At 41.9% G+C, this 22,083-nt stretch overlaps 1 protein-coding gene across 1 annotated transcript; it reads left to right on the forward strand.

The window, feature by feature from the left end:
* Positions 1–427: 427 nt before the first annotated feature.
* Positions 428–18,932, forward strand: SNX3 (sorting nexin 3). Its single transcript, XM_082481023.1, has 4 exons — positions 428–633; positions 14,098–14,193; positions 14,522–14,646; positions 18,179–18,932. The coding sequence occupies exons 1-4, from the start codon at positions 472–474 to the stop codon at positions 18,282–18,284; spliced, it is 489 nt and encodes a 162-aa protein (XP_082337149.1). The 5' UTR covers positions 428–471; the 3' UTR covers positions 18,285–18,932.
* Positions 18,933–22,083: the final 3,151 nt, after the last annotated feature.

Raw genomic sequence — 22,083 nt, forward strand, 5'->3', positions numbered from 1 at the left:
GAGCTCCTTCCCTGGACGAGAGAAGGGGACTCACAGCGGGACGAACCGGGCCGTCCCTCCCCGCAACCCCCGCGCCGCCGGCTGAAGGCAGGCCGAACCCCGCAGCCTGCGCCCGTCCCGCCGGCCGGGCAGGCGGGTCCGAGAAACCAGCTCTCATAGCCTCCGCGCTAACCCTCCCGCGCACGCCGGGATCTGTAGTTGGGCAGGAGGGCGGCCGGCCCAGGCTTCGCGAGCGGTGCGGCCCTTGAGGACTACAATACCCAGCCTGCCTTGCGCGCGGGCGGCGGGCGCATCCGCTGGCGGCGGCGGCGGCGTGGGTGCGGGTTGCTGGGCAGTCAGCTGGCCGCGGGGCGATAAGAGGGCGGGCGGCGCGGGGCGGCGGCGCTCGGTGCTTGCTCGCGTCCTGCCGCGCTCCGTGGGAGGGGGTGTGGGGGGGGAAAAAAACCAAACAAAAAAGGTGCCCGCTCCGCCATGGCCGAAACGATCGCCGACACCCGGCGGCTGATCAGCAAGCCGCAGAACCTGAACGACGCCTACGGGCCGCCCAGCAACTTCTTGGAGATCGACGTGGGCAACCCGCAGACGGTGGGGGTGGGCCGCGGCCGCTTCACCACCTACGAGATCCGCGTCAAGGTGAGGGCCCGGCCCGGCGGTGGCGGCGGCGCTGAGGCCGGCCCCGCTCCTGCTCACCGAGGGGTCGGCCCCGCCGCCCCCCGCCCTGGCCCAGGCGGGTGGCCGGTGGGAGCTCCGCCGGGTACGTGCTCGCCCCGGGGCCCGGCGCCTCGGGAGCAAATGTGAGGCTTGAGAAGGGGAATGCGGAGCCTGTGTGTCGGTGTCGGGCTCCGGCCGGCTCTTCTGGTAAGCGGGAGGAGTGTCGCCGAGGCCGGGGGTGGCGGTGATGGGCCGCCGCGTCCTTCAGGGCTCGTTTGGTGGGTGGTGAGGTGAGTGCTGCCGGGGAGGTGATGGCCGGAGCAGCAGGTGAACTTCACCCTCGGCGTGAGAACAGGCCCCGGCTTCTGCAAGCGACTGGAGCGGATAACTCTCACGGTCTCGTGGTAGCGAAGACAAAGTGTCTCGTTTAAGATAACCAAAGGACAAACGCTTTTCTGGCACTGCTGCGCACAACTGCTGTCAGACTGAAATGTTGCTGCGCTGTGAGCAATTGTTCATGTGCTTTTTTTGGCTGGGATGGAGTTAATTTTCTTGGTGATAGCTGGCGTGGGGCTGTGTTTTGGGTTTGTGCTTGAAAACAGTGTTGATAATACAGGGATGTTTTCGTTATTGCTGAGCAGTGCCTACATGGAGTCAAGGCCTTTCCTGCTCGTCACAGCACCTCACCAGGGAGTAGGCCACGTTAAACCACAGCAGCTTGTCTATCTCTAAGTAAATAGAGGAGGGCAAACTCTCAGCTGTCTGAGATGTAGTAATATGGGTGGATCTGCCCTGAGAAGGAGGTCAAGTTTGGGATTCCAGCAGCCTCAAAAACCTGTAGAGAACGTGTAAATAAGTCTAGTGGGCACATGTGCAAGATCAAAGCTAGCTGAAGTGATAAGGTGGGTTGTATATGGGGGAGGGGTTCCTGTTTTCTTTTGCACTTGAAATATAAATTGAGTGCCTAATAAACAGGGCTGTTTCCCACTGTGTGCTATCACATACTTTTTCTTTGTAGCATTAGTCTCCTTCTTAGCTGGAAGGGCTGTGTTCACTGGCTTGCCCCAAAGGCTAGTAATCTTGAGCTTGAGAAAAGCTACGTGAAGTCATTACTACATTCCCTGGCCTTTCTAGTTTCATAAACAGGGCCTGGTAGTGGAGAAGTGGACAGAACTATGCAATATTTACAGCATGGTCCTTGCCCGTGGCTGGCAGGGACTTGAGGCAGGGCACCCTTTTAGTTTATGCCGCCAGGGATAAGTTGGGTTGAGAAGGACGACCTCTTACAGTTTTATGGGTTTTTTTGTCGTTTGTGGTAGAGTCTACTGCCTTGTATAGCTTTACTTTATCATAGCTGACTGAACCTGGTCAGTTTACAGGCAGTAATAGAGGGGGAAGAAGCCTCATTGACCTGCACATATTCTCTGCAGTATGAGTTCTGCTTTCACTGGACACCATGGAGTGCACATACCTTCATGGCAGGGAAGGTTTCAGACAAGGGCTGCTGCCTTGGTCACTAAAATTCTTTAGACAAGACTAAAACACTGTGTGGATTTTCTGGTATTTAAGTTCTCAGTTTATTGTAACTTTAGATCTCAGTTGATTTTACTTTTTTTTTTTTTAAAGCTGTGAGGGACCGTTCTTCTTTAATTCTGGTGCTCCTAAATTGTCATGTCCAGTAGCTATTCTCATGTTTCAGGATGTGTCCATAGGGCAGGAAGAATAAACTAAAATAATTGTAGCCTGTGTTTGGCCTTTGTGTGAGGACAAACTAGAACTTGCCAACTTGTGTTGCATTACACTGCCCTTATCAGGACCCTAGCTGTCCACTTAGCAGAAAGATGTAACTCTACCTTGCTGGGAAATAGTTGTGCCTTAAGTTCCTGATGACTTTTCTTTCCATGAGACTGAGCATTTGGAATTGCTGGATCTGGGGAAGATGATACAAAAGGGACTTAGCCATGATATGGCCTTGGGAATGAGAACAAATTTGCTGGGTTTAAAAAATAATAATTTTAAAATCCCCAACTGAAGTTCTTCAGCAGAAAGGAAAGCAGAAAAACGGGTTTTGAGACAGGTTGCTCTTAGCCCATTTACTGTTCGGGGTAGAAAATTCTGGATTCCTGTTGTAATGAAGACCTACAAATGACTTGAACAAACATACACTGCGATAGTACTGTGACCTTCCTCTAGTCTTTTTCTTAGTCCAACTACTATGTAACTATTGCTTCCTCCACCCTCCTTACTTGCATCTGTGTATGCATGTATCCAGGGCTATCTGTTATAATATATGATCATTCCCTTTCCAGTTGTGCACTCCTGTACACATATTGCATCCGTGTTTTATACATTCATGGCTATCATGAACTGTAAAATTGAGTTTTATGTCTCTGTATGCTGGAAGGCTACCGAGCAGGTAATACAAGTCATGCAGAATTATGTTCACTGTCTAAACTTGTATCAATTAACTGCTTCTCAGCAGAACACAGGCCATGTTGCTAATATGCAAGTTTGAGCATGGGAGAGGAGTTGGAACTTGAATTACTGTAGTATTGTATTTCTAAAAGGTAGGCCTTGTACTATAAGCTGCTTGTGGCAGACAATAGCCACCAGCTAGCCTCTGTAGTTTGACAACTGCTTGTGGTCACAGAAAGTAGCAGCTGACATTTGCAGTTACCCCCAGCAGTGCCAGTAGTGGCAGCAGAATAAACTGGAGAAGATGGAGTGAGTTACCTATGTCATATCTGGAAACCTATGTCATATCTGGAAAGCTATGTCTTCAACTAACACCAACATTAAAACGTTAAATGGTGCAGAAACAGATGGCTTAACTGCTCTCAAGTTCTGGTAAAAGCTATTGGACAGCCTCATGTTATGGCTGGAGATCACACTGAGCCAGAAACATTGTCAGAGAGGATTCAGGTTTGCATTGAAGCAATTGGACTCGTACCATTGTTGTGGTGTTCACAAACCCAGTCCAAGGGTAATTCTATCTTGCTTTGTCTGAATATCAAAGCTTAACTTTTTTGAGGAAGACTGAGTTTGCTAGCAGACTCTTGAACTGATGTCTGATAACTAATATCTTGCAAAAAGTAGTTGTGGTGCAATTCTGCAGTGTTTCCCCCAAAGCTTTCATTGGCAAGCTTTCTACTGGTATTGCAGCTGAAGCCTATCTGTTGCTTGGAAAGCAACAAGTGGAACAACCTCATACTTTAGTTCTTGTATTGCCATACTCATCAACTTCTGGTGGAAGTTGGAAAGCCTAATGGGGAACTCAAAAGCTTTGGGTGGACTGCTCAGCCATATACTACTGGATAAGCAAGTCAATTGTATTTCAGTACTTAGGAAAGTTTTTCGTAGCATGTGTCTATATGCAGGCTAGTAGGATGGCTGTTCATTGTGGTAAATGCATGGTGCTTTCACAAGAAGTTATGCTGTCTGAGTGCTGCAAGTAGAACCTATGCAGTACTTTTAATGGGACATCTTACTTCACAGATGGTCAGTTGGCCAAAGTATTGACTTTCTGAGCCTGAACTTGCATTAAATAACATTCTGTTCTCAGCAAACTGGACAAGGTGATGAGAAAGCTTTCCACTGTAGCGACCAGTATAAGGCACACAATATGGCAGTATGCTACTACAGTACAGCTTGGCAGTGAAAGTCAGATCTCTTGTTCAGTAATGGTAAATGGTAGAAAATGCCATCCTGCAGTGCTAAAATAGCAAATCTGAGTGGATCATGTTCTTGACAGGGTCCTTGAGAATTTGCTTTCCATCAGCAGCATTAGGTGGTGAGTTTGTACCATTCTAAGGTATCTCTTGTGTGAAGGCCTAGGGTGAGCTAAAAAGTAGAACAGTGCAGTATGGTATAAAGCTCCAAGTGCTATTTTTAGTGAAATAAAACTTGATAAGGTAGTCATCTCATCTAAAGGTATCTAGATGATTACAGTATGGTGACTATGCAGTGGTTTAAACTAACACAATCAACTAGACAGCCTTCTAAAGCAATACAACAAACCACTGCTGTTACTTCTTGAGGAAGAGTGAACAAACAGTTCAGTTTTCAGTGGAAATACCTTTGCATGCCATATGCTCTTTCTCATGAGTCTTTACTAGCTCAGGAACCACCACCAGAGGGATGGTGGTTCCCTTCTACTTCTTACACCTTTTCAGGGTGGGCATGTGCATGTCAACGCTCTTCAACAAGGGCATGCAAATACCTGTTACTATTTATGGGCTGCAAGCCAGTCTTCTCTCTGAATTCTAGGAAGCAAATGTAGAACAAATGACAACTGTCATATTATCCTACAGCATGTCTGCAGTCCTCAATCCAGTTCCAGGTATCATTTGACTTCTACTGTAGTTGAAACTGATAAGTGAATCAACAGGAACATCTTTGCTCGAACAGATTCTATGCAACAGCTTCAGTTGCTAAATCCTTTAAGGAGACAAGACTTAAGCTTTACAAGCTAACTCCCATCCCAGCAACTAGTGACGCAGTTCAGAGCTGTACACCCACTGTAAAAGCAGTGCCTGAGGACTTAAGCATATCTGTTAGAATACTGTCAACAAAGCATATGGATATCCAGGAACTTGCTGCATTTGGGAAAAATATCGTCCCTTTGTTAACAGTATTTAATGTGTTACTGTTTCTGTAGAAGTAAAAGTGATTTCTGTGCTGCCCATTTTAGTTGGGTTTGTCACCTAGACTAAAAGGTTCAGTTATCTGTTTATGGTTAGTGAGAACTTGCAGAGAAGTCATTAATATTCAAGCTGACACTTAGGACTAAAATAAAACACCTGTTACAGGAGCTACTAGTCCAAGTAGTTAAAGAATTCTTTTTAGTCAAAGTTAGTCAATAAAGGCTTTATTGTCTTAATTCTGTTCTTTAATGTTGAATGGCCTGTTGCCTCTAATCAGTGTGATTAAACTGAGCACTAAGGCACACCTTAGCTTCTTGCTGTTCCACTGCTCAGCGGCTTGTCTTGAGGTGTAGAAAGGTAATGCCTTGCTGCTGTGCTTCCACATGTTGTGAAATGCATCACCAGGGTGGTGCCAATGCTCTTTAAGGCAGCAGTTGCCTTTCCTGTATCTTTTGCAGAAGGACTTCTGTAGACCTGCAGAGGTACTTCACTACATAGGCCCAGTATGGGGAAGGAAATGAACACACAGGCTGGGAAGTGCCTGTGGTGTTAAGACTAGTATTGGTCCCAAAGGATTGAGGAAGTGTATCAAAGTACTGCTAAACTTGAGGTGCTTTTGAAAGTCTGTTCTCAACCCATTTTTTCAAGACCTAGCTTGGATACAATGTTTGCATTTCAGCATATTTATAGTAGTCTGACCTAAGTGACTGGCTGATTTGAGTCTGACTTCTGTGATCAAATCAAGTCAGAGTAAGATGGTAAATGAACTGAAAGTATAACTTCCTCAGAAAACACTTCTCTTATGCCGTGGTTTTGCGAAGTGGCACGTTTTGTCTGATGAATGTGTCTTTGAAATGTTCTGTCCTTGAACAGTACGAAACTTCTTGTCCTTCATGTATTCAGTAGGGTTTGAAGTTGCAGTCTCTTCTCCCACTATGAGAAGAGTCAGATCTGCTTGTATGTGTAGTTGAGTTCAGCATTGTTCAGTTTCATAGTCAGTGAAGCTTGTGGTGGAGTAATGACTAAACACTGACTCAGTGTGGATGTGTTTAGGAATGCCTAATCAGCACTAATTCTCTTTCTCTACTACTGCAAATCTTGCATCACACTGCAAGTCTGCTTTAACTGTAGTTAATTATGCTTTTAATGCCCCATTCTAGACACTGCTACCAGCTAAATATTTTTAGACTCCTTTTCAAAGAATAAAAATGCACTGATTCAGGTGACTTGATTTTTCTGTTTACAGCCCAAGTACTGCACCTTTACAAACATTAACTGTTCCCTTGAGCAATAATTCAGAGGATAGCTGGAAGGCTCAGATCTTACCAGGACAATGACTGGGGAGACATAGAAGTGAAATGGCTTGGAAGAAGGAAACTTCCAGAGCAGGGAGAGTGGGTTTACAAGTCTGTTGCATGTATTTGCTGTGAGCAGCTGATTTTTCTGTAGAGGCTTTTGACTGGACTAGGCTCTTGAACCTAGTTTAAAGGTATTGAACTAGTTTGGTGTTGACATCTGTTACTGTGTAAATAAAATAACCAAGTCTCTGAATGGTGCTTCTTATTAGTGTATTAGTTTAACTGATGACTTGGACTGTTTTTATTTCTGCGTGTACAATGTGGGCCTTGATTGTCATGTATTAAGAGTGCACGCTAGTACAGTGCTGAACAGACCAAATCAAATGGAACAACGACTAATCTTTGTAGGGCAGATGGCTATGATCCAGGTAGGCATGTGATGCCAGAGTATTTTCATACATCTTTATTTTTAGGTGGCTTGCCAAAAAAGTGTCAGCCTGAACTTTAGAGCAGTAAGGCCTCTACTGTTTTTCATCTGGGGAAAGAAATAATGCAGTGTAGACTTATGATCTTCTAACTGTAGGGTAGTTATTTTCTTTAAATTTTTTTTCACTTGGTGATGCAATGCCAGTTGCACTACTGGAGGCTGTTTTAGCAAGTATGTAATCCAAATGCCTTATGGAGCACTGAGTGAAGGGTCTGAAGTTGCTGTTGCTGCTGTAACTTACTTGATGTGAGAAGGATGGAGAAACCCTAACCTTCTGGTCAAGGTATAAAAACAAATATTTTGCAAACTGAAGACAGGTCCATGAGCATATGCCTTCTGTGACTATTTCTTGAGAATCCAGCTCAAAACTTCTGTTGTGGGAGGATCTTCTGGGGCACATGACAGTATAGTTTGTGCTGCCCAAGAAGCCAATCCTGAAAGTATAACTATAGGCTGGTAAAATCCAGAAGAAAATTAAGCTATATCTTAAGTGGTTTAAAGCCACCTCTACATCTGGAAATAAAGCTTCAGAGACTATTTCTATGGGCCTAAGCTGCAGCATCCCCTAAGTGTTAAGCCATGCTACAAATTAATGAACAGGAGCTATTGGCTTTTCTGTATGTGTTGGGTGGATACTTAAGAAAGTCAATGTTACTGCTCCAATAAAATTGGAAACATGAAGATAATTTATTGCTACTTAGTATACTTACTTCTGTGCTAGTTATCTATCTCTTGTTTCTTGCAAGGTTGTGAAATGTAGGGATATTGGACTGTCTAGTTCGCAGAGCACAGTAAAACTCTTCTTCCTGATAGAAGCTATCAGTTGCAACAATTCACTGCAATTGTCATCCCCATTTGACCATAGCATCATTAGCTGACATCTACCATCTAAAGCATCGACTTAACATGATCCATCTTAAGTCAGTCCCAATGAAAAATGAATGGTAACCTCACAGTAGGCCAAACCAGAGCATATGGCAGTTATATCTTGCAGTTGTGTAAAAGTAGCAATCCCTTCTCTTTAAAAGGAATATTTGCTATTTCAAAGGAGGCTTTGGCTTGCTAACCCTGAAATAATTATCTAGAGTTACTAATTCTGTCTGGGTGTTGTAAAAGCCTTTGCTTGAAGGTGTCCTTTGTAAAGTGGGCTCCTGTTTTTACCCTTGACTTCTGTGGATACAACATGAAGGATAAAGAGTTGCTAATCTGTCTGTTTTTCTAGGCTTGCCCTGCTTTGAGCCTTTTGACTGTGGCACAGCTGTTCGTGATATTGGTGAACTTGATCAGGTGGTGATAGATGCTGCTTGGCAAAAACCCAGGCACCCCTACACTGATTTTCATAGAGCAGCTCTAGGCTCAAGGCATTGGACTTGGCAAAGGTTAAGTCTTGTTTAAAGACTGATAGCTTGTGTGGTTGTATTGCTATTAGGATTTCACTGCCTTAGTCTTTAAGACGGAAAACATCCGAGCTCCATGTCTCAGTACTGTGGAATGGGAAGTTCTATAGTGCTTGGTTTAGCTTAAGTCATCATTGTTTAAAACTTGGGTGTATACATATGGTCAGATTTTTCAGTGTTCTATTAACTATAGACTTATTGCATGTAATGTACTTTCAGTAGACCTGGACACCAAGTGGATAAAAGGGGAGATAGGCCTCCACTGTGATCAAAAGGACTGAAGCTTGGAAAAATAGCAACCTCTTATCTGACCTTTTGCAGTGGGGAAGGAGGTTTTCCTTCAGTAAAGTACACAGCAGAAGTCTAAATTTCTAGCAACTGAAGTTCAGAGCATGTTTGCCTTCTTTCTTGCTTTTTATAATTGTAGGAAATGGGGAGGTAGCTGCTTATGTCAAGTCGGGAAGGAAACAAACCACTGGCAAGGTTTCTGCAACAACAGTGGACTGCTGGAGCCAGTTTCTTGTACTAAAGGACAGCAGGCTCTTGCATTAAGAAAACCACAATACTTTATCCACCCTGAATGCTGCTTACTTACTGTAATACCCCAGAGCTCCCATTGGCTGACTGTAAATGTAGCCAAAGGGTGTAGTCTTTTGACAAAGATTACAGCTTGTATGAAGAGATAGCAAGAAGCTTGAATTTAGCTTCTGAGAGTCAAGGCCACAAACTTCTATCAAAAGTGAGCCGAGTGCTTTCTTTCGCTCTATTTTAATGGAAATAGAGTTGTATCAAGGCTACCATAACCTACTTGAAAAGACAACATCAAAGTAGGTGCTATGGCAACAGTGCAGCTTTATTCTCAGTCTGTTAGGAGTGGGAGATGTGGGCAATACAGCGCTGCTGATGAGTGTTACACTGGCAGATGAGAAAATGAATCAAATTTACCTCAAACTATGCTGGGCAACTACATCTGTGGAGTTTCTGCACTTGTGGGGGTGGACCGGGCTGCAGTGACATTCAGAGCCAATCTTGTGGAATGTCAGCATGTTCTTTGAAGGAACGCAAATGCTATTTGTGTTCAATTTATGTCTGGAAACAAATTTGTAGGAGCAAGTCTGGCTATTTGCAAGGCTTTTTCCACTTGCTGGATGAATTAATCTAGTCTTTATAACAGAAAACACTTAAATTAGTTTAGAATTCTAACTGATTTATCTTAAATAAATTACTCTAGTTTTCCTCCTGCGTTTAAGGTAACTTGTATACCAGAATGGCTGCATTGGAGAGCTGTGTATCTGAAGCTGAATGGAGAGTATTGACCAGTGCTCAAACTACTTGCGTTCTGCCTGTGAAAGTCTCCTCCCTTGTGTATGTAAACGATTTTTGGACTTCTAACTGGGCATAGCTCAGGGATTTACCATAAAACAGATGGAAGACTGTTATCCAAGGTACTGGTTTAGGACTGTCATTTCTAAGGTGAATTGGGAACCTCCTGAGCTTGGAGTTGAACTTGTAGTTTGAATGTGTTGTTATAACATAAATGTAGCTGAAGAAACGTTCTTTTTGTGAATGTAGGTTTTACCCTGAAATATAACCAGTGCTTCCCATTGCCTGTTTGTTGAACGCTAGCCAAATGACTGTAGAAACTTGTGGGGTTAGGCAAAAGAAGGGTTAAGTGTGGCAGAACTAATAGGGAGGAATAAGCAGCTGCAGCACTGTTTTGGCAGAGGATGAAGTTGGGTGAAGCTACTCCTTAGATAAGGAGGTGCTGCTCACAGGGAAGAGAGATTCCCTTTTCGGTGGGAACGTGATCTTTTAGAGTACACGATGGTGTAAACAAGTAAAGTAGAAAATGACTGGCCTTGGTGGAAAAGTATATAAAGAGCACGCTTGCTTAATAAAGCTGATTTTGATCCTGCATATTGGAGTCAGTGTCTTCCAGTTTGCCACAAACTCATTTGGCATCCAAGTGGAGGAATGCGGGAGTGACTTAAGGGTCTGGGTTTGTCATCTGCTGTTTAACTATGTGATTTAACTTGGCAGCAGTTCTGACAATGTTTACTCCAGTCTACTGGCTTGGTCATTAACTCACCCAGCGGAATACTGAATATTTGTTTGACAGTAGTCAGAGAAAGCCTAATGGTTTTATACATATAATCTGATACAGAAACAGTGCTAGACAGAATCTGTCTTGTCTTAGCCCAAAATCCTAAGCAGAAAGATGCTATGTGGGACTTCTGCAGAGCTGGCTTATTGGTCCTTCTGGAATAATGCTTTATCTGCAGTTCTAGCTAGTTACTTCTGGTTGTCTAATGTCTTGGGTATCATATAATCCTTTCAGGTTGAGGACTTGCATTCAAACTGCTAGGAGGCATGATTTCAGACTAGGAAGTTGTTGAGAATGCTTTTGATAAAAATGAGACTAATTGTTACACTGTAGAAGAAACAATTGCTGCAGTAATTATGCTGAATTTATCAAAGGAATGAGCTATGCTCTAGGGGCTGTGCCAAACTGGGTCATGAGTTTCATGACAGTAGACTTAGCAGATCAGCAGGCCAGAAAAATGACACTATAATGTTGAAGAAGCACAGGGAGAGACATCTGTAAAAATGAAACTAGCCTGACTTCAGGTTTTGTGCCTTAATCTCATCTCTGTTCTAGCAGGCAAAGCACTAACAGTGTTAAGAATAGCTACTGGCACCTCAGTGACTAAACAAGGATAACTCTCAAAATAAACTGTGAGGCTGAGAATAACTTTGTTATGCTGTGTGGTCTTCAACTGACACTTCAGTAGAAATTGAAAGTTTCTGTTGTCTTGTTCTACCAAGTTCTTGCCCAATGATGGCCTGTGCTTTAGCAGCTGTCTGGCTTGCCTAATGAAAATCATCTGTTCGTGGTAGATGGAGTCAGTAGGACATGCAGAAACTCTTCCTATTGAAAAAGTGGTCTGCTCAAACAGGGTAATAATCCTTCATGAGAAAGGCACAGTGACTTCAGATGTGAATATATCCTGACTTAAAAATAGGGACCTAAGATGTAAATGAGTTAAGCAGTATAAAACATTACTCTCAAATTGCTGTTTTTAAATAGATCCTTTCTAACAGCTGCATATCTGAAGAATGCTGCTTTATTGGTACTGATTTCTAGAAGAAGGAGAATTGCTGCAGTTTCTGGGTTTTAAGGAACATGAAGTTTAGAAGTTGATCTCAACAAATAGCGCTGATTCATATCCAGACCAAAGGACAGGAGGTGCACATTTTCCTTTAGGATGTAGTTGTCAAGTTGTGACTTGTAAGCCACCTAATTTAATAGCAGCCTTCTACCATATGCTTCAGTTTGAACATTTCCAGTGGTTATTATCAAAATTGGAGAAGATCTTTCAACTCAAGGGGAAAACAAGTACTCTTCAACTGTCCTTTTCTCCAACTTGCTAGCTGCGTTAGCATGTCAAAAGTTCAAAAGGGAATGTAGAAGGTAAAATGAGCTCAATTGGCACTTCTACCCCCACATTGTACCTGTAAGCCTGATATGTTGTTCGGAGATTAACTTTATAGACTTCATGCCCAGAAGCATGAAAAGAGTTCCTGAAGACCTGGGAATTCATTGGGTTTTAGCTGCTTTTATTCAGTTCTAATCCTTCTTACAAGTAACTTGAGAGGAGAATGGAATATTTTCTGCAGGTGAGAGCCTATATGTTAAATATTGTAAAGGACTTTCTACCCGGGACACTGACAAAGAGTTCATGTCATGTGGAAGGCTGAACTTGGTTAAAAAGCCAATAGCTGAAATCAGAGAAAAATAATCCAGCACTTCACTTCTGGGAATCTCCTTCATGCACTGTGGGGGACCTAGCTTTATTCACTCTTGAGTAGAGTATTCTTATCCTCAAGATGAGAGTGTTTATAAATAAAGCCTGACTTCTGACATAATAGTCTTAAGTGCAATTTTATTATTATTCACTATGGACATACAATCAACAATGTTTTACCTGGGAAGGAGAGCTTGAATACTTTTAAACATTTAGCAATAAGATTTCATAACAAAATACTGTTCTGTACTTGATCATCTGTAAATTAGGGACTAAACAGCATAACAGGAAAGTACACAACTAATGTCTTGAGTACTTTTGAACTGAGACAGACAAAAACTTACTGGCTGGTAGTTATACAATGGCTTCTAGTCATAGGGCTGCCTACCACAGGAAAAGGATCTCTGCAGTTAAACCTGTTCTAAGCAGCCAAAAGTATCACTCAATGATAGCTTAAGCATAACAGCCTACAAATGATATTGTACAAGGATACACACTCAAACTGGGACCAGAAGCTGCATGAGATGGCTTGCAACTTAAAAAAAAATAAAACAACGAAAGCTAGAAGACGCTAGTTGAGAATGACTACTGTGCTTCTGCCAACAGGAAAACTGTGGATAATTGTAGTCCCAGTGAACATCAGCCTCCTAGGGTGCTCCTTAAGAGTCCTCTTTCAAGGTTTATAAGACAGACAACAGTAGTCTTACGCAGTCTGACAACACTAAGCTTTATTCTGTTCTGGTTATGTATGGCAATTATAAACTCTTGGTCTTGCTGTTAGTAAGTCATAACTCACACAAACATTTTTGTAACACTTTAGCCAGTTTGCATCTCAACATTTGAGCTTCAGATTGTGATCCTGGTGCTTTCTGTTCTGGGTAGGAGAACAGAAGGAGAGTGCTTTCCTGATATTTACTCTTAAAATAATGTGCAAGCTGGATTACAACAATGGAACCCTGCACCTCAAGAATGAACAGAAGTAATATAGGTGTCCTTACACTAACTTGTGTAAAAGCCTATCAAATGCTCATGTATTTAACATGGTCTTGTGCAGAATTATAGCTTGGCTCCCATTTGATGTCTCTTTCAGGGGTGCTGGAGTTGGGTGCTGACTCCTAGCCTTGCTTAGGAAAATTCTGCCTCATCAAGCTCTGCTTGGTTTAACTTTAGCAAAACAATCTGATCTCATCATCACTGGATGTTGTGTTGTATCTTGGCCTTGTTGGCTTCTTTGGAGCTACCTAAACTTGGCAGCTTATACTAGCAAATCTTCAGTTTCATCTGGCCTGAATGGATTCACTGTAGGACTTGGTCTTAAAGATGTTGGAGGCCATATTGTATCAGGTAGCAAAGTACAGTAAGCTCGGTTAATGTCTTCTGCTGGTACCTGAAATGCTTCTTTGAATGTAATAAAAGGATCCTGTATGGATTAAGAAGACTTTCTATTCCTCCCTCCTTGCAATTTTGAGCATATATTGGCACTGGGAATCTAGTTCCTGAGAAAGCAAGAATAGCAGATGCTTGTGCAACCTTAGGAACATCTCCTCAAGTGAACAGCAAATCTGCTATTCTACTAGGTGATATGGTGGCAAAATACCAGTGATAAGGATGCTGTATAAATGAGGGCCACAGTTTGAGGCACAGCTTACTCGTATGGCTTACAGAGCTTTATCTGTATTTCTGTGTCTTGATTGTTTCTCAATACTGTTGTTGTTGCTAAGGTGGAACTAATTGGTTGCTTAACAGCTAGTTTCTTGCTTCTACTTATCAAAACTTCTAATTTGTCTAATTGATAGCTTACGTTCTTGTTTTCAGACAAATCTACCCATCTTCAAATTGAAAGAATCTACAGTTCGAAGAAGATACAGTGACTTTGAATGGCTAAGGAATGAACTAGAAAGAGAAAGCAAGGTAGGTAAAATGAAAGGTAAATACAAGTCTTCACAGACCTAAAGCATATATATCATATAGAACAGATACTGTGGTTGAAAATGTCCAGAACTGAACCATTGTGATTCAGCAAACCTCAGTTGTACAATGTTAGAAGCTATTTAATGGTTTTGAGTTAATTCAGGGTTAAACTACTTGAATTCAGCTTACCTCTATGGTAGGTACTGTTCTTTGGTTGTGTTATGACTTCACTAGCAATGGGATTGAGTTGGGTCCTCTAGGACAAAGAGGTGGCACAGGACATGTATAAACTGGCTTACACTTAAGGATGCTTTTCTAAATCTTTCAGGTTGTGGTACCACCTCTACCAGGAAAAGCTCTTCTCCGTCAGCTCCCCTTCCGAGGAGATGATGGCATATTTGATGACTCCTTTATAGAGGAAAGGAAGCAGGCTCTTGAACAATTCATAAACAAGTAAGTGTTGGGTCTAGTTATCTGGAGACAAACCCAGAACTCTGCTCGGGAAAATCGAACTAAAGCTGCTGATCCTCTAACTATGGTAGCTGTACTACATTCAGAATAATAACTTTCACATAATCTTGCAGTAGGACATACTAATGTTGCTTATCCAGTGTTTAGTTTGGGTATCTTAATGCTTACCTGAACAGCTGAAATGAATGTTAGTGGTGATGTTAATTTATGCAAATTGCTGCTAAAATTATAGCATTCAAAATAGTTCTACTTTTTTATTTCTGAAAAGGTATCCTCCATTGGGTGAACAATGGAGCTTACAATGGACTTACAGCAGTTTACTTTGATTGCAGATGTGAGGTATTATCAGCTTGTGTAATGATGCATATTTTCTCTAATCATCATGAGAATCTTTCTGAAATGTAAAAACACTACCTGAGGTATGCGCATCTATAGTTTGAAATAAACACTTTGGGTTCTGTCACTACCTTTCAAAGGGTGAACAGAAATTATAGTAACAAAGTCTTATGATTCTTTTTCTACCATCTGACAGTACTAACTGCTCTGCATCTAGTGACCTGAAGAGCTACTTTAATCTCTTTAACAATGTGGATCCAAACAGTGGGTAAGAAGGAGTACTGTCAGTGAACCAGCTCTTCAGGTCTCCAGAGCAAACACTGTTCAGACCCTACTGGGTTTGAGGCTGCTCCTCCTAAAATGTTCGAGCTTGTCAGTTCCACTAGCATTTTAATCTTGTTCAATAGTAATGCTGTTTAGCAGGAGCAGAGGGTGTCTGTGAGCGAAGCCAGAACTTCATCTGCTTGTCAGTTGTTAGTCAGTTCAGGCATGTGGCTTGGAGTTGCAAGTGACTAGTTCACTAAAACTCTTTCCTGTGTAAGCAAACTAAGTGTGACTGTATGAAATCTCTTAATGTTTGTTGTTTGTCTTTTTTTATACATAGTTGCTTGTTAGCTCAATTTAGAGGTATTGCTAATGGTTATGAGCAGGTAAAATACTTCAGAATGCTATTTTCTCACTTCAAACACAAGTGGAATGAATTTCCAAGGCATCTAGTTTTGCATTTACACTACATGAAGGCAGATGTGCTTATAGTAAGATGGAATGTGGTTTTTTTGTTTGTTTGTTTTTTTTTTTTAAGGCTGTACAATCAAGGCAGTCTTGACTGCAAAGTACAACTTTTATCCATGCAGGCTTGAGACTCTACATTAAAAGTGGAAGAAGTGCACTTACTGAAAGTTTTGTATGCTGAGTCTAGCAATGTGTGTGGGAAGAGGGCTGTTCATGTTCTGGAGCAGCTGATAGTGAAACAGTCATCTGAACTGGAATCTCTGAAAAACTCAATACAGCTGACAGAAATGGAGTGGCCAGTTTACTGGTATCACTTGTTCAGTCCTACAGCAAGTAATACATTGATCTTGTGAAAGTGTAAAACTTCTTGGTCAATTTTTCCTCCTTTAAAATAGTGGCAGACTTGAGTACAGCTGGAACAAGATCCTTCAGGCAGAGCTCCTAGCTATTCAACCTCATCATTTTATCCTAATGGCATGACAAACTCATCAAGCAAATATTACTAGTTAAAGTTTCAGACCATGTAGAAGCTTTAAGACTTCTACCACGTACTCTGGGTACTAGTGACATTAGTCCTGAAGTTAATTTACATAATACATTCACATGGCTGCATTCTCAAAGCTGGTCTTCACTCCTAGAACTAGAGAAGAGCCCCTCAGATAACCAATATCGCTGTATCCAAAAAAGGTCTTGATGTGCCAATGCCAGTTCTTGATATTTAGGATGTCGTTGAGAAGCTTTGTCCCTCTAGATCTAAAATTTAGAGGGACTAAATAACAGCAGTGCAGCTTGCTTGAGTCAGCTCTCTTGGGCCAGCTTGCTGGCACCACCATCAATACTACCTACAGTGACATTCACAGGGGTAGCTAAGTTGCAAGACACTTGTCTGCCTGAACATGGCTTTGGGATAAATGAAAATTTTTGAAGGAGCAGCTGCTCTGTGTAAGGGTCACCTTAGAGAAGAGTACTGAGGAAAAGCCTATGCAGAGTGAGGTATTCATGTGAAACCAAGAGCTGAATCTGGGAGATCAGACCTAGTCTTGCAATTTGGCCACCAATTTGCAAGCCTTCCTGAAAGGCAGAAGGAATATGATGCTGCCTCATCTTCTCCTATATATCTTTCTCTTGAAGTTTAAGGCCAGCAACTTCAGTCTGATGGGGGTAAGAAACTCAAACTAGTTATTTCAGACTGTCTTCCGTGTGAACTAGTGCTGGAGACTGCTGCCCAATTACCATAAACCTGGCAAGATTGATAGGTTTTATGACTACACTTGAAATAATCTATCAATGCTGAATAGGAGAGCTTAGCTTCCTCATTAAAGGACACAGTCAATGACAAGTGAGTAGTGACAGGTGGATTTGTCCTGTGGTGAAATAAGTACTAGTAGATATATTTGGAGAAGATGCACAAAAGTGCTTGGAAGTACTGATGCTGAGCCACTGGAATTGACTATGTATTACACCTGTTCAACTAGATAACTTCCATTTGGAGTAGAAATGTTCTGACAGATATGGAGGCCATAAGGCTGTCCTAGAGAGGATGGGGGGCTTTCTCTCTTAAAGGGAGAAGCCTGTCTTGATTGACCAAACTGGATGTAATTATTTTCAAACCAAACTACTTTAGGTTTTTGTGTCCATAAGTGATCAACTTCCAGGGGGTTTGATTCTACACAGAAGGCTGCATGGTATTTTAAGTGTTTAAATGCAATACCTTGTGGCTTTCTTCTGAGAGTGTTTTCTAATTCAGTTTCACCTCCTTTACTGTTAAAAGGATGGTGGCTCAGGCTACATGTGGAACAAAACTAAATCTGCAGTAGAGGTGCTGGTCTCTTCTAGAGCAGACAAGCTCTGTGTCTCCCCTATTTCATATTTAAAGACATCTGCAATTAACAGAATGGCCAGTACCTTCTGTCTGTGCATCAGTGCTGCTTGTATGTGCTAGGAATAGTGACCATGGTAAGTCATAGTGTCGGAGCCTTCAGAAGACCTTCATACCCTTTGATGGAGTAAGTCTTTAACTCTGCCTGGGCTAACTGCTATTGAATTAGGGTGAGAACCGAGGGGTTCCAGCTGCTTTTAGAAAGGTGTCCTGTGACAAAGGTATAAAGACCTGTAAAAATCCACTTGGCTTGCTTAACTCTAGATTTCTTAATGCTAGGATGGGCACTTTGATAGTCCCCATCAATTGCAGGTGGCAGATGATGACATAACATGCTTCCAAATGATCAGAAGTAGCTCAGCATTCCTATGGACTAGCTTCATCTGGGGCAGAATGACAAATCTTGCTGCCAGACATCATTCTAGTCACCAGCAGTGAACTGGAAGTGGGATCTATGCCTAAGTGCAGAACCATAGGTTATTGGTATAAAACCTTGCTCCACTGGCTGTAGTGGCAAGTAGACTTGATTTGTTAGCACTAATGCTTGTTGGTTTTTTTCCTCTCCAGGGTTGCAGGCCACCCACTGGCACAGAATGAGCGCTGTCTTCACATGTTCTTACAAGATGAAGTAATAGACAAAAACTACACACCATCCAAAATAAGACATACTTGATTTCTGAAGGCATCTTCCCAACATTAGTGGTTCTTATGCTTGGTTTTAAGAGGTTGTAGTTTGTCGTAGCATGCTGAGGATAAACAGGCACGAAGTCTTCACTAACATCAGTACACTGCTTGGTCTTTGCATATGCTTTATAGCATTAAAGAACTCACTTGTCTTCTAGCTAAATCCCTCTGAATCCTTGATTTAAGAGTATTATACTATGAGACCATCCACCCCCTGCAATGTCTCACAAACCTCTCACTCTTATTTGCAATGACTTAACAATGTTTACTGACTTGGCCTTACTTGAACTTGCACAGTTGTAGTGTCACGTGTTCACTTGTATTTGACTAAACTGCTATGCTGTTTCTGAGGTAGTCATCTGTCTGAACTTCTGTAGAAAGACTGCTTTATTTCTGATACCCTGTGTGAGAAACACTTATGCAATTGTCTTCAAGCTTGTAAAACACTTTATACTGAAGTAATGAGGGAATTATCTTTATATTCTGTAAGAGGAAAAATCAAATTTATATACTAAAGTAACTTGTCTAAAGTTTTGAAATAAAAGTGAAAATGCACTTCAAATGTTTTGTCACTCTTGACCTTGAGTGTGGGGTATCTTATGCTTTCTGAGAAGCAGGGACTTGACTAAGTGAACTGGTATTTCAGCCTTGCTGTGATGTAGTGTTGTGTTACTAAGAGCCACCACTAAATGCCCTTAGGTGCTGGCACTCACTACTCAAGTGTTAAAAAAACAAAGGTATCAAAGGCTGTTCTTGTGTTATGGAGACAGAGCTGGAACCCCATTCATGGTAGGCAGTCAACAGATCTGAGGCTTCAGTAAATTTGGGAAAAGAGTACCCTTCTACTTGTTGTAAGGAGCCTCAATCTAGCTTCAACTAGCAAGTGAAACTTACATCATCATACAGAGAAAGGAATGTTGACATAACCTATAATATATTATAATTTCAGTCCTAGATTGAAATAGCTCTGCTCTGCGAATACAATTATGGACATGAAGTCACACAAACCAACTGTACTTGACTGAACATTAAAGGAAGGGGAAGCTATAGCATTGTGCTTGTATGACCACTGGTGAAATGCAAGTGGTTGATGCCTGCACTGCAGTTCACAAGCAACACTGCTGAAGTCTTCTTTCTCAGGAGATGCTTCTATGGCTGAAGAAGCCTCCATAGTGCTTCCAAATGTGACATGGGAGTTACCTGTCCAGATGCTCTTGAACACAGATTCAAGGACACTCTAGTAGCAATCTAATTCAGTGTTTTGTGCTATTTGTAACAGTACGTGTTGGCTTAGACTTGGCTTTGTTGCTTTTTCCTTCTTATAGTATTACTTATCACTGTCAAGAACATCATACAAACTTACTGGCAAAGTTATTCATTTCTGTTAAATAAGACTATTAACCTCATTGATGGAAATCAGGATGTAAGAGTGAGCTGACAAAACAGTGGTGGTGACTGGATTATACGTAGTACTAGTGACTGGCTACACCGAATAGTTAGATGCTCAAATAATTGCTTTTTCCCCCTCATACTTAACAAAGACTATGTTGAATCTCTCCAGCAGTCCTACTGATAAAACCTGGGACCAAAACTGACACAGTCCACGTGCAGCCTAGAGCCATCTAGCTTCTCAAGAAGCTTTTGATAATGTAAAATCAATTAAAAAATTACCTGTGCCTGTTGAATCACACTTAAAAGTTGAGTCACTCTTGGAAATGGGGAAAGAAGGGCTAAATGTATATTAAGTTTTGTTATTTAGGTTTAGATACTTAGTAAGGTGTTATTTTTCTTTTCTCAAATATTTTCTGGGAAGCTTCTTTTAGAAATCAAAGCCAATGCCCCATCTTATCCTTAAAAGATGATGATGCAATCTGTATCATCAGCTGTGGGGGGAAAAAAATAAATAATAAAGTAGAAGAGGGAAAAGCTGCATGCTTGATGTCAAAGTATTCCTAGTTCTGAAGTGAGGACTTTGGAGTGTTAACCTCTGAGATTGACAGGACATCTGCACTGGCCTCTAAAATTTCACCTGGACTTCAGTCCTTCAAGGCTAACTAGAGACCCTAATTCTAGTGTAGTGTGACTGGTTCTGCCTCTGGGCAGTCTGCGGTACTGGGAGGAAGAAGTTGTCTGAGATCAGCTGTGCCTAAACAACGGGGATCTGGGCACTGTTCCCAGCTCATGAGTCTGCTCTGCAGCTGGGCTAGGCCTTGCAGGTAAGAGAAAGAGATATGGATGTGCACCTATTGCTCTGCCTGCTTTGCAAATGGGAGAAAACCAGTACACTTTGTTGCATCCTCTTGCCTGGGTGATCTAGGAACTGGGGCTACAGCAGACTGATGAGTGTGGTTGCCTCGCAGCATGGATGCAGTTCATGTTTATTGCTGCTCCACACCAGCAGCATGAATCTTATTGAAATGAGTGTTCTGTCATGGGTTCTGCACAGCAGTGGGTTCAACTTCTTTAGCTCATAAACTGAATTGTCACAGAGTGGCGAGCCACCATCGATTTTCTGCCCTGTCCAGTTCTTTTTAGTGTAGAGAGCAGAAAATAGTTATTACAGGCACAGTAAGAAAACTTCATAAAGTGTTTGTCGGTGTCTTTCTAAGAATGTGCTCTGCCCTGTGGTAAATGCATTCTCAAGTGCTCCATGCTAGTTTGTCCAGAAGATGTTTCAAAGTCCTGTAGTCCGTGCTTTGTCTCACCTGACTCATGGAAAGACTCAGATACTTTACGGTTTGGCTGTCTTGGGAAGGGCAGAATGTGAGACCCAGCAAATTGCACAAATGGAAGAGAAATGGGGTGAAAAGTTTGACCTCTGAAATGTGACATTTTTGTGCTTGGAGTCAATGGAGCTAGGATTTCAGTTGTAATCTGTATTCCTGAAAACCAATGAGCCACTGATATACACTACATTCCCACCTGTCATTTTAGTGTGTGTGGCTCTTTGGTCACTCATTGCCTCATGAGTAATGTGTTATGTTTCCCTTCTCCTATTGCCAACTTGTTCCTGTGCATTGGCAGTTGCTTACCTCTCTCTTTGGTGTGATTACACAATTGGACACCTTAATAAAACCGCAGAATCTTTTTAATTGAAGCAGTGTTTTTGTACTCATCACCCTTTATAGCTGCACAATTCCCCGATATTAAAAATTGTAATGACACGAAACGGAAGACTTACGCTAGGTTAGACCTCTGGTCCATTTAGTATTGTGTCCTAAAAAAGCTCTGCGTCAGCTCCTTGAGAAGGCAACCTTGCAGCAGGTGTATATTTGAATTACAGAAAACAGCTCTATGCGGGACCTCAAAGTCCCTTTGCCCCAAGCCGAGATCACTGAAGCTATTTCTTGAATGTTTGTCTAACCTGTTTTTTAAAACCTCTGGTGATGGAGACTCCACAGCATCCAAGGCAATCCATTATAGTAGAGAATACTTCTGTTCCCTGGCGAGCATGGTACATGGAAGAAACTAATCCAGAAATAGAAGGACAAGCATTAAAAGAACAGTGGAAAGTAATTTAAATTCAATATATTTTTATTCTTTGTAAATACAATGAGTACAACTTTTTAACTTCACAAATCAGTTAATCCACTTTGTACAGGAAAAGTTTTACTCATTCTATGATAGTCCAAGTGCTGATTTTTCTCAGTGCTAGTTCCTAATAACAAATCAAATTTTGAAAAGTACAGCAGCTATCTTTAAGTGTTTTTTCTACATTTTTCATACATCAAATAAGCAGCTTATAACGTTTTTTGTATGTGAGAGGGTGTAGGCGAACAAGGCTTCAA

Source organism: Vanellus vanellus, assembly GCF_965231255.1.
Source record: "Vanellus vanellus genome assembly, chromosome: 3".
Lineage (NCBI taxonomy): Eukaryota > Metazoa > Chordata > Aves > Charadriiformes > Charadriidae > Vanellus > Vanellus vanellus.